The sequence below is a fragment of the Syngnathus scovelli genome, chromosome 9, assembly GCF_024217435.2.
Source record: "Syngnathus scovelli strain Florida chromosome 9, RoL_Ssco_1.2, whole genome shotgun sequence".
In the NCBI taxonomy this organism is placed as follows: Eukaryota; Metazoa; Chordata; class Actinopteri; order Syngnathiformes; family Syngnathidae; genus Syngnathus; species Syngnathus scovelli.
The window spans coordinates 11,695,148-11,707,726 of record NC_090855.1 but is presented as its reverse complement, the minus strand read 5'-3'; the positions used below and the strand labels follow the sequence as shown (position 1 = coordinate 11,707,726).

The 12,579-nt window shown below is 44.1% G+C and overlaps 2 protein-coding genes across 3 annotated transcripts; both read right to left on the bottom strand.

The window, feature by feature from the left end:
• Positions 1 to 5: 5 nt before the first annotated feature.
• On the bottom strand, positions 6 to 4,783 carry si:dkey-260g12.1 (tumor necrosis factor receptor superfamily member 5). The gene is made up of 11 exons (XM_049731766.2): positions 4,632 to 4,783; positions 4,490 to 4,562; positions 4,229 to 4,295; positions 3,601 to 3,711; positions 3,400 to 3,531; positions 3,047 to 3,158; positions 2,883 to 2,923; positions 2,685 to 2,804; positions 2,574 to 2,596; positions 2,244 to 2,307; positions 6 to 2,161 (listed from the first exon to the last, which is right to left on the bottom strand). The coding sequence occupies exons 2-11, from the start codon at positions 4,559 to 4,561 to the stop codon at positions 1,917 to 1,919; spliced, it is 987 nt and encodes a 328-aa protein (XP_049587723.1). The 5' UTR covers position 4,562; positions 4,632 to 4,783; the 3' UTR covers positions 6 to 1,916.
• Positions 4,784 to 4,988: 205 nt separating this feature from the next.
• On the bottom strand, positions 4,989 to 12,045 carry iffo1b (intermediate filament family orphan 1b). 2 transcript variants are annotated; one of them, XM_049731562.2, is made up of 9 exons: positions 10,599 to 12,045; positions 9,138 to 9,198; positions 8,964 to 9,059; positions 8,633 to 8,773; positions 8,310 to 8,530; positions 8,114 to 8,240; positions 7,688 to 7,777; positions 7,248 to 7,378; positions 4,989 to 7,123 (listed from the first exon to the last, which is right to left on the bottom strand). In XM_049731562.2, exons 1-9 carry the CDS (start codon positions 11,495 to 11,497, stop codon positions 7,024 to 7,026), a joined length of 1,866 nt encoding a protein of 621 aa, XP_049587519.1. In that variant the 5' UTR covers positions 11,498 to 12,045; the 3' UTR covers positions 4,989 to 7,023. The 2 variants fall into 2 exon arrangements, with proteins under 2 accessions (XP_049587519.1, XP_049587518.1); XM_049731561.2 differs by having other exon boundaries at positions 7,688 to 7,780; positions 10,599 to 12,043.
• Between the last annotated feature and the right edge of the window lie 534 nt (positions 12,046 to 12,579).

Here is a 12,579-nt window from a genome sequence, read left to right as displayed (position 1 = left end):
AGATATAAGCCTCAGATAATTTTATTTAAAAACTGAACATTATGACACATGAGACAAAGTGTCTTCATGGTGTGCATAAGCGTTTTCTCTTCAGTACACATGTACTGTACATGCACTGTACTCAAAACAGCCACATTGTCATCGATGTACAGTGATCCCTCGCTACTTCGCGTTTCGTTTATCGCGGCTTCACTACATCGCGGATTTTTTTTCCCAAATTAAAAAAACATTTAAAAGTCAAAATAAAACTTCTAAATTTAGGAAATGTGTCTAACCTTTAGGACAATTTAATATTGCTCCGAATGTTTGTTTACATTCCTTTAGAAGTCCATTTTCGCGTGTTAGCACGATTGCGAATTAGCATCTTTCCGCTAACTCGTTAGCCTGCCCAGTACTTCTTGTTGGTGACCGTACTTCGCAGATTTCACTTATGGTAGGTGGTTTTTGGAACCAATTATCCGCGATAAACAAGGGATTACTGTAGTTCAGAACCTCAAAAAAGTTCCGACCATGTGTGCCTTTCCCAAGTGTCCTTGTGTCAAGCTTTACATGTGACTCCCTGGCAGCAAGCACCGTCAAGTCGGTGCACAATGATTGTGTTGACTCATCATGTCAAAGACTTCCCGTTTCGCGGTCTCAGTTTTGGTGGAAATGAGTTCAAGCAAGAGGCTGCTAACTGTGCGGTTGAGCTGTCGGCACAATACTCTGAAAATGAGCCACTGGAAGTAGCAATGACTAACAAGCCGACAAAAGGTCTTTCTCTGTTTTGCTTTGTTTTTCTCGTCCAGGCACTCATATCACGACGACATCTTAATGATTATCTCTTTGCAACCTCATGAGCACTTGCAGCTTCTGATTGGTATTGTTTCACTTTGTCATCGAATGAACCCAGCACTTTATCACTGAAACCTTTTATCACGAGGGGGGGGGGGGAAATACCTATCTGTGAAAATCCGTGAAACCAGCGAGACCAAAACTAGTTAGAAAATGACACCTTTAGATGGCCTAAAACGTCTCAAATAGTATTGCCAGTTTTGTGTAATCCTGATGCCAAACTCAACCACAAAAACAGTAAAAAAACAGCAAAGCTCACTTGATAATGTATTCCCTGCTTTCATCCAACCATCTAAATATTGCTTCATTTTGGAAGCGCTAAGCGCTGTTTGCTGGCCTGAGTCAATAGAGCTTTGCTTTCAGCCACTTTTGGACTTTAACATCTGTCCTGTCATCAAATGAAAAGGATCGTGAAGACACAAACAAAAAGCTAAAGAAAGAGTAGCATCTGAACAAAAGCAAATGCTGATTGGTGTTTTTAAAGCAAACACTATTTCACACTGTTCAGGAGTATTTGAATGAAGACCAATGAACTAAAATGAAGGAAAAAAACATGAAATTAAAAATAAAAATTCTTTCAAAAACAATGACTATTAAAACTACATCTCACGTTTACAAAGCAAACGCAAACGAACTAAATTTAAAACTAGCGGCACCATTTTTTTCTGATAGTTCCAAATATGTTATGATTATTATTACTACTATTAAATTAAGTTTTTAATAGGTAACTTTATGACTTGTAATCATCTCTCTCTCTCTCTTCCTGTTTGGACAAACCAGGCAGCAATCGAGGCGCGAGAAGACAACCTGACGTTTAGCAAACACTACATCATAATAATCAACCGCCGATGGGATCATATTCCTTCAAAGAACACTTGTGTAAATTACTCGTCGCTGTGCTCCACTAATTATGAGGGGCGGTTCCAGCCTAAATTGGTACATCCTTGTCTTTTCATGTCACTCTGGATGCCCTGCTGCCTTCCTTCCTTCTCGCTTTCCTAGCAGACAGTGGCTCTTCCCGGCGTTTGCTAAACTTACAGAAGAAATGTCCCGCTCTGGTGAGGTGTTCTGAGGTCCATGCTTCAAGCTTCTGCTTCTTCTTTGGATACGTGCCAGTCTTTGCCTTCCTCCTGAGAGGGGAAGAAGATGGGCTCGCTGGTTCTCTCCTCCTCAGAGAGGGGCACACTGGGTGAGACGGGAGGAGGAACGTCTTCGGTCTCCTCGTCGTCGTTGTCGTTCTTCTCTCCGATCACGGGTCCCACTGGACCGGTAAATTGACTCAGCCAGCTGAAGATGACCGTCCCTGCGTTGTGGACGTGCACAGCACCTGCGCAGATGTTCCGTAATTCAAACATCTCAGAGTAGCGAGGACACGTGTGAATACTAAGATGGACAAAAAGGTTTTATACCGCAAGGGTCGATGGGGAAAGGCTGAGTTGAGTCCTTCTTCTTGCCAGCATCATTGGGAGCACTCTAGAGTGTAAAAATACATCCACTTTGAGATTTAAAAAAGAAAAAGCGCCAAATTTTATTAGTTTTTTTTTTGTTTCCTGATATTTAACAATTTAAAAATCAATCCAGTGAACCCTGGCACAAACATTGAAAATTCATGACACCCTCAAAATGGTTTAAAATGACCTCAGGGTGCCACAAGAGGGCAGCAAAGCAATTGTCATACAGTATATTCTCCAGCACTTTCTTTGACGCACTCAAAAAGCTTTGTCGTGTGCATCACTCACCTTGTTGCACAACTTGATGACTGCTGCAAAACATAAATATCACACTTTTATTACCAGGCTTGCCAAAATATTCAAATCCATCAATCACATTTCACAAAATTGTCATCTTACCTCGTTTCAAATACGTTCCCTCTCCTGAGCGGCGGTTGCAGAGCACGACCATGAGGGCCACGGTTACCACAACAACCATGGGGACGACAATGTTCACCAACCAAGGTCCTCCACGGTCCTCTGCGTCGCAAACGGGGACACCTTCAGCAAAGCAGCTGCAAAATTCTCCACACTTTACATATAAAACCCACGACTCACCTTTGTTAGTGTCCGAGCTGTTTCCGGGCAGACCGTCATTTCTGGATGAGATATACAAAATATATCTTCAAGTTAAGATCATAAAAATATGTAAAAATCAATGATGAGTATAACCATTTCTGACTGTTAATAATTATGACAGTTGATGCTTATGCATTACTTACTTTTGAAATGAGCTGGCGAAGTGGCTGCTGTTTCCCGAAGGTGAGCTGGAAGGAGAATTTTCTTCTTCATTTGGCGCTGTTGTTGTTTTTGTCCTCATTGTTGTCCATGTCACTGAGGGATGAAGCACAGCGCTTTAATAACTGAGTAGATAATATTTTGTTACGTAGTGGCAAAGGACAGATATTTTCTGTATTCAAGGAACCCAAAACATATTTGCGTAGTTTCATGTTTTCACCAATTAAAACAAGCTTTGTGTATATTTTGCTTACGGGTCCCTTGGTGAGTTGCAAAAGATGAATTTTTGATAAATGACATTGCCAAGACTTGTCAGCACTTGTCAGCATCGGTTTACCTGTTGTGGTTGCGACACAGTTTTTGCAGTTGTCAGAATACGCCACCACAGCCGTGCAGCGGAAGCCGTCCTGGCATGTGCACTTGAGGTTCGACGTGCTGCTGCAGTTCGCCAGCACCCTCTGATTGAATTCTGACAAAGAACATTTTATGGGCTTCCATAATGTTGTGACCATCCAGTGGATGAACAACGCAGCTCTACCAGGCCTGCAGTCGCCGTAGCAACGATGGCAGCTGTCCTCACGGTTCCGATCGGTGGTGTAGGTTCCGGCGGGACACGGCGCGCACTGCTCGCAAGATTTCTGGAACTGACCTGAGAAAAAAAAAAAAAAAAAACACGTGACGTGCCAACCAAGAGATCCGAGGCAGGATGTGGTCATGTACTTTATAGCCCAAGCTAGCAGAGCGCCGCTGCGTTATTTGTCAGCATCGATAGAAACACGGGTAGGGCGTGGGCAAAGATGAAAAGGCTGTCATACTTTGCCACATTCTTTTCCGTCCGTTTACGGTTCCATTGATAAGTGGCCGTGAGTCAAAGCATTGTGAGCAAAAGGCAGAGATGTGCAAAATGTGCTTTTGTATGACGCATCGCACGCTTTGCAAAAAACATGCAAGGCGACATTAAACATGAAAAATTGAACCAGTTCACGATTCCTGACGATTCCGCTTATTGATTCCTTAAATGACATCACATGTAAAACGTATGTACAGTGGTGACCTACTCCAAATTCACAAATTCTTGAGCAAAACTACAAGTAAGAATTTGGCGTTAATTACGTGTTTCGCAAGAACAAAAAGGAAGACTTCGCCCAAAAAATTGTTTCCCTCACCCGCAGGGCACATCTTACAGCTCGTCCGGAGAACTCCACGCTGAACCGACAAGACGTTCCTCTCCGTCTGCAATTTTGCATTGCATTGTTAATCTTCCAAAAATAAATGTAAGATCTTAGTTAAAAAAAAAAATCAACTCAACATACTTCCTTGACACCAATGACTTTTTTGGCGCCATTTAGTGGTATCCTATACTTTTATAAATGGAACAAAAACTTTAAATAAAAAAAAAAGCCTTGTCAGCACTTTTGTGAACTTACCAGCGGTAAGGTGAGCAGCGGCCGTGCAGATGCCAACAGGACGCTGAGCAAATATTGCACTTTGAGGCCCATCCTGTTAGGCCACAGAAAAATAAACGAACCACAAAAACGCATTTGCACCATCTCGCCACATTTGTTTTACCTTCATCTGTGACGCCGCTTCGGTTCACCGGAAGTTCAATGCCGGCCGTTTTCACTTAGTGTTACTTTTCATGCCGCTTGCTTCTACCCGTTGTCTGCGTCACTCTTTCCTCCCCAGCTGACGTCGCATCCGCTCACGCACGCAGAAGCGTCGCCGTGCCACTTAAAAGCAGGCGAGGTTTCGTTAACGGAAACTCATCCTCTGCTACAGGTTTATTAAAAAATTTTCAAGCACACTAAAAATAGAACAGGCACCAAATCAAATTGCAAGATGTCTATTGCATGCATGTGCCTGTAATCTTTTTTTTTTTTTTTTTAACTGACCGTTCAATAAGTGAGACAAGAATCACACTCGGTATGTTGCTGAGATACGTCGTTTATTCTTTCCCCTCTCGTTTGACATACAGAACATCTCGCAACAAGCGGTTCCATGTACAATTTTGACCTAACAAACAAACAAAAAAGGTTTGAAAGGAAAAACAGCTTCGTTTTTACTCTTACTGTGAAATGAAACTTTTTTTCCACCCGCTGTTTATATTCTAGCTCGGCTACTGCAGCATACGCTTGTTTTTTTCCCCCCTCTTGCATCAGTAAAACCAAACTTACCATTTTTCTTCAAATGGATTATTTTGCATTATCGTTACATGACGTTGCCCACGTGGGGACTGCGCAATGGAATAATTCTGAGGGAAAAAAAAAATGAAGTTGGCCAAATTTGGATGTTGGTCTCTGCCAAAGAGTGCCAATAAGGAGAAAAATCTCATTAAATTTAAAGCGACAACAACAAAATTAATAATAATAATACTAACAATATTATTAACATTAATATTAATGGCTCTAAAGTTTCTCTTGATGTTGTCATTACTCAAGTGCTTGTGATAACATTGTCGGAGCAGCCGGGGCATTACGTCATTGCTGAGTACTATTTATTGCGTACTAAATAATGAATTTCAAGACATGACACAAGGAGAGCGGGGAAATCGATTGTTCCTTACTATTGACAAAAGAACAACTGGGCTGCTTGTGCTTCGATCTTCATTTGCTCCGGTAAACCTCTTAAAAGTATTTTGGAGGAAAACATTCTCAATTGGGCTGCACACTGTCACATGCATTCGACCAAACTGGCTGGGAAGTTGAAAGCAAATGGAACGTCTCGTACTTGCAGCTTTCAGCTTCAGTCAAACAGCACCATGCATTATCGGAACATAGTAACTTCTCGCCCCTAAATTAAACAACTTGATCATTTCGCCATCTTCCAGCAGCACGCTAAAGAGTTTTTAGTGATGGCTTCAGAGAGCAAACGTAGTTTTTCTATTTACAGTTTCTCAGTTACAGCTTGACGAGCGATAGCGCCGGTTGCTTCGTTGCTTTGCTTGTTCCTTTCTATGTGCAAAACTCAAGGTTGACTTTAATCACATCAAGCACGTCGGTAAGGATGAAAAAAAAAAAGCACAGGTCAGTTAAAGTGCGCTGGGACAATAATGAGCTCACACGTCCCAAAATTCCTAAGACATGACCAATCATTTTTTGTCATTGTGACAAAAAGTTGGCGCATTATCAGCGACGTTTCAAGTTTGGATCAAATAAGCACGTTTCATTCTCGCAATTGACAAATGCAGCTTTGCGGCCTGATTGAGTTTCTGTGCGGAACCAATGTGAGCTGCGGCTGCAAGGCAGTAAAACGCTGAGTCGTGACATCGGAACATGAGTGGGAAAGTGCACGCCATCCACACAGTTGGTGGGAAAACAAAGAATTTGACTTTGGCTAGCTAGACATATTTGCTCCTCGCTATATTAGAGTGAAAATGATTCCTATTGATTATATTTGTGTTGTCATTTTGTCATCAATGAGTGGAACTGCGTCTATAATGATGCTATGCAATGCTCACTTGTCTTATTTGCGAATGAGGTACACGTCAACATGGGAAATAAACCTGGAGAAAATTCTGTGAGAAATTGTACAAAAAGCGAAGCACTGTTGTGGCAACGACTGGATTGTTTTTGCTAACAGTTGGCTGACATGCGGCACGAAAACCAAACAATTTTATACCATACTCATTGTTGCTAGCTTAACCTAACAAGTAACCTCCCAAGAAAACGCTGCGAATTGTTTTGCTCCTTAAAAATGCTTTTTGCCTCTTCTCATGTTATATGCTACCACAAAAAATGAAAGCTCTTTTCGAAGCAGCAACAAAAATTTGTCAGTCCCCCACTAATTGGAATGCTTCACATTTTGTACCAAATCTTACTAAACGTTAGCATGTTAGCAGGCTACTTGACAAGCTGGTGTATGACGAATGCATCTACGATAGAAATATTGACTACTGCAACGATGACAGAGATGTTTGGCGGCGTTGTGACGGCACGGGTCACCTGACCGCGGCGGCCAGGTGTCAGGATCTCCCGCCACCGGACGAGGACGGGGGTGACGCCGAGCTTCTGTCGCTCTCTCGCTGGTCGCTGTCGTCGGAGGACGTCTGCGCTGCCGCGTTGCTGCGGTAGACAGAGACGGCAAAAGTTTACGCTCGAAGCTTAAGTGATTGACTGCCATTGACGATTATAGACGAGTACAGGTTGAAAAAAACGATTTTGAGACGACGTGTGTGGGGGCTCATACTTGTCGCCGCTTTGCGTGATGAGTCTTCTACAAGTCTCCATCTGGACGTCCAGGCCTCTCTTCATGGAACACATCTCCATGTACTCATGCAGGTGGCGGTTCATGTCGCTCTTTGCTGTCGCCAACTCCAACTGTAAGAAAAAGACACCATTTATTTTTGGTTGAGATCAAATCAACTAAACAAGCGTCAGTGATGTCACAGTGGTTATATAAGCAACGTACACTGACAGACAATATGATACTCACAGGCATTTATTCTTTATCCTCTCCCAAAAGCAAATAATAGTATTGCAGTTCACTGCGCTTAGAAGAGAGATGGTCTTCTTTGCATTTTCATTATATCATTTAACACTCTTCTGTACAAAAATGTTTTGCATTTTTTTTTTCCAAGTATGAGTACTGACGTACAGTATCGGCGCAGATACCGATACTGGTTTTACCTCAATCTGGTCGATGGTCTCCTGGTATTCCTTCTCTCGGGACTTAAACAAGCACTCGGTGTCATTTATCACTTTTTCCAGACAATCGTCCTGCTGGAAGGAGAAGAGAACATGGACAGTAAAATAGACAAATGTTGAAAAGAGTATGTAAAATAAAACTATTCATCCATAATCAAGATTTTATTCTCGAATTACAATAATATAATTCATGATTGTTATTGCTTTAGTAACTACAATTGGTTTATTTTATAATTAACAAAACCAATAAACACTTTTATTTTATGAAAAAATGTTTTTTTATAATAACAATACTGTGATTATTATATTTAAATTTATCATATATAATTGCATCTATCAATTTTCTAAACTTCATATTGGCATCAAGAGCGCGATAGGGCCGATCAACCAAAAATTGCCGTGGCTTACCTCGCCAGGCGGGTGGGCGGGGTCAGGAGGCAGAGTGCATCCTGGGAAATCCTCCCACAGCAGCAACGTCTCCTCCGTCTCCTCCCAAGCCAGACTGTCACAGTCATCCTCAAACTCGCACTCGCGCCTGCAAGGCAAATGTTGACATGAGAGACGCAAATTCCGCAAGGTCTCCTTTACGAGTTTGACCGCTCACAGATGGTTGAGCATCCGCTGCATCTCCTCGTTGATCTGATTGGCCGACGAGTTGCCGTGCTGTTGTTGCTGCTGTTGTGGTTGTGGCTGCTGCTGCTCCTCCTCTTTGGCCACGCCGGTGTTGCTTTCCGACATGCTAAGTGGTTCATCTGCCTCGCTGCCGTTGACGGACACGGGCGTTTGTTTGCGGCGCAGGCTCAACGTCGGCTGGTTGTTTGTAACCTGCACGCATGTTTTGGGGGTTACAAAGTGACGGGACGCAACAACGGGGTTAGCACAGGTTAAATATGAAAATCAATTGTGACAATGTCATCAACTTTCCACCTGGTACATCTGGATGACGTCTTCGCAATTCCTTTGCTGGGCGACGTCGCAGAGGCGGGCCGTGATGTCGATCCTGCGGCAGATGTCCATGTCCACTTTCATGGCTTTCTCCTGAATCTTGGTGTCCAGATCGGACAGATTCTACATGAGCAAGAACAAGAAAAATAATAGTATTTTAAATTAAATTTTATTTATTAATACAATTTTATTTCATTTGAATTATTGCATTTAAATTTATTACATTTAAATTTGGCTTCTAAATATATGAATATTAGATTATTATTATTAATTATTCTGGCGGTCCGACTAATGTGGGCGGTGCTGCGCTCACATTGCTCATGAGGCCTTTGAAGAGAACCAGCTCGGCCTTCAGCTGCTGAACTCTGACGGCCAGCTCGTCCTGGCAGCCTTCGCTCTCCTGCAAGTCCTGCCCTCGCGCAAAAAAAACCCAACATCAAGCATCCAAACACAACATGCAAACACACAGATACATGCAAATCATAACCTCTTGCAAGTCAGCAATCTTCTGCTGCAGATCGCTCCTCATGGTGTATTCTTCTTCCCATCTACAAGTCAAACAGATATACCAGGTCAATTCAATATGTGTCATTTATTTTTTTGCCCCATGTGACAAATTGTCCAATCCTTCCAAAATCTCCCAGGAAGACAAAGAATTAAGATTAACGGCAGAACCGAGGGTCAAACAAATGATAAAAAGTACACCACTCTCATAAATCTGAACTTTTAATACATTTAAAAGCCCCCCCCCCCGTGTGTGTGTTGATGGTGCTGCCCTCCTCAAACTGCCGCATCACCTCATTAAGGATTTTCAAGCACTGCGACACACCGAGATCTCGTCAAGTGCTCCTGCATCTCAAACAGTCGGCCAAACGGGAGACGAATGCTTCGAGAATGCGGAGACGAGCGTGCAACCTTTAGCGAGGCGGGACGCCCCCGCCCGCCCCAACCAGTGCATGGTGCAATGCAGATAGTGAGGGGGAGGCAGAGAGAGTCCAGACAGGGGACGTTTTTTTCCACTCTGTGTGTGGTTACAATAGTTAGTAAGCAATTATGTAATCAAAGTAAAATGATACAAGGTCAGAAAAATGTCGCTTTATGGCATGAAGGTGAGTCGTAACTGAGGGAGACTGACGTCTAAGCTCACGTTGAAGTCATTCGGGACGGGGCAAAGGCTCAGCCCGTGAAGGTTACTTGAAGCCGGACATGTATAAGGACATTCACCCCATCAGGAGTCCCATTTAAAACACTTCAGGCCTTCGAACGGCTGCATGATATTGACCAAAAATAATTAATTGAGGTTTTGACCATTTTGAATGCGGCCTTCAATGTTTTTTGAAGCGCCAAAGACGGTGGATGGGTAAACTCTCCCTCCGCATGTTCTTAACTCCTGCTTGAAGCAGAAGAATGTTGCCCGGAGGAGTTGCATCGCAGCGGAGGATGAACTCCACTGCCAACAGCTGATGCGGGCGAGGTTGATCTTTTTTAGACAGCAAACTAGTTGAGAGTGAGCATCATCTTGCTGCTAGCGGCCATTTTTTTAAGATGGCAGCCATTTATTTTTTTAATTCTTTAAGAGCAACAATAGACGAAATAAACGTGTCGCTACAACTTTAAAGTGGCTATCAGGCACAATGCTCAGATGGAAGATCGCAGATCGTGCGAGTGGAACACTCCGATGTGAACACGTGACCAATCGAAACGTGATTGAGCTTCATTCTTCAGTATATTTAGAAGTTGATTGTTGATGTTGTGTGTATGTTCCTAGCAACAACCACCTGCTTCTGCGTGAACTACCAGACTGGGTGGGATTTGTGCTGACTCAGCGAGAGACAGCTGAACTGCAGCTGTTCAAAAACAGCATTAAAAAATTGCTCTGCCCAAGTTACAAGCTCAGTCATGGAAACAATAAACTTGTAATTCAAGGTACCATTGTAAATCCACTCACCTGCGTTTATACTCGTCCCTCTCACGCTTGACTTTGGCCAGGACGTTGTAGAGCGCTCTGATCTCAGGGGTGATGGTGTCGATCTGGACCCCGACTCCATCCGGGTGCACCCAGGAGACCCCCGGGCTGGTCAGCCGCTCCGAGCCGTACCTGCGAGTGGGATTGTAGGACCAGATGGTGCCTGGCAGGAAGCGAGGAGCCCCGGTCACCGACCGTCCGCCGGTCCTGGACACGGGGGAGTCGGCGGATGGCGACGCCTGGCTGACGGTGATGGCCGGGTTACAAGCGGCATCGGTTCGGGCGGGTGAGGCGCTCTCGGGAGTCAGGCAGGACAAGCTTGTGGGCCTTCTGGCAGAGTTGTTGGTGTTATGGAAGGGGAGTGAACCGGGTCGGAGCGGGATGGTCCCCACGAAAGACGTCTGCACGCCAGCCTCTTGCGTGTGTGGCCTGCCGCCGCTATTGGCCTCCAGCGCCTGCTGCAGCTGCTTCTCCAGAACTTTATTCCTGCGTTCCAGCTCGTGCACCTTGGCCAGGAAGCACCTGAATCTCAAATTGAGGGTTTTGAGCACGCTGATGTTGGAGCCCAGGTCGTTGCGCAGAGCCATGGCGGCGGGAGGATGGTGCACGGTGGGGTGGTGCTGCTGATGCTGAAAGTGGTGCAGATAAGGCGAGCTCTGGGAGGGGAACTCGGGCCCCGGATGTTCGGGCCCGGGGAGCTCAGCCAGAAGGAAAGACGCCGAGTCCGGGGAACCGAACACGGCGTCCGGGAGGAGGCCCGAGGGGGATTCTGGGTGTCCGGTGGCCTGGATCGGCTGCGGATGTTGTTGGGGATGCGTCGAAGCACCCAACAATGGATTCATGCTATGGTACGGGAAACTAAAACGCTGCAGATCTGGCATGAACACGGGCGGGATATGGCTCTCTTGAAGCAGAATAATGTGACTAAAAACACCGATTAAAAAAAATAAAGGACCGAACGGTCGAGATGCGCAGCGTTTACCTTCTTATATAACTGTCTCTGAATTAGATTTATCCTCACAGATTAGAAGGAAGGTCTTAACGTCGACTGCTGATGTTGGGTTAACTCGGTGTCACAAGGCCCCCCTGTTCCAAAAAAAAAAATAGCCAAAATCTTCACTGAATGCACAACACGGAACACGGCGACACGGTGGAGGATTTCCCCCAATAAAGGCAACTAAAAGCAAATGGATGAAAGAGAAATCTGAAGCGAGCAGTCCCTCGGAATTATGGCAACAAAATGTGACCGCAGGACAAGTGCAGCTGATACAAGCTTTACCGTAATGACAACAGCAAACGAGCAAGAGGTCCACAAAACTTTCTTTAGCGCATCAAATCGCACTACCAGAAATAAGAAGCAAAGGATTAATGAAAGTTCTATCAGAAATTACGTGAAAATGCTGAAAAATGTTGTCACCGAGTTGAAATGACGGAAAGATAAATTAATAGAAGTCTGTCTACACAGGGTAGTACGTCAAGCAATGCGGATGTTTTGAAAGCACGCCTCCATGCGGCTTTGAGCGGTATTGTTGACGTCATAACAACCTGACTGATTCGTGTTTGGAATGAGAAGCATTTCCACCTGTACTGTCATGACTGAATTTGGAAGAAATTTATGGGAGCAGTTCACAAGACCAATATATGACCTGAGCTGTGACATGTTCTCCGGTTTTGGTGAATGCAATATGGCTTCAACGTTTTCCAGTGACTTATGTTTATCGATGATGTGTGATTTTGTTTTTGAAATACTCACATTTACTTTACTTTGCACGAAGGCCGTACACATTCAGCCTGTTGAGAATCTTGCTGAGATTTTCAAGAAGTTCTTCATCGTTTTTTCCTGTCATGATGATGTCATCAAGGTTAACATTGAACTGGACGTTTTTTGTTTGTTAAGTGTTATAGAAAAGACATACATGTTGAAGTAGTTGCATGTAAGTTATCCCATATTTACTCAATGTTT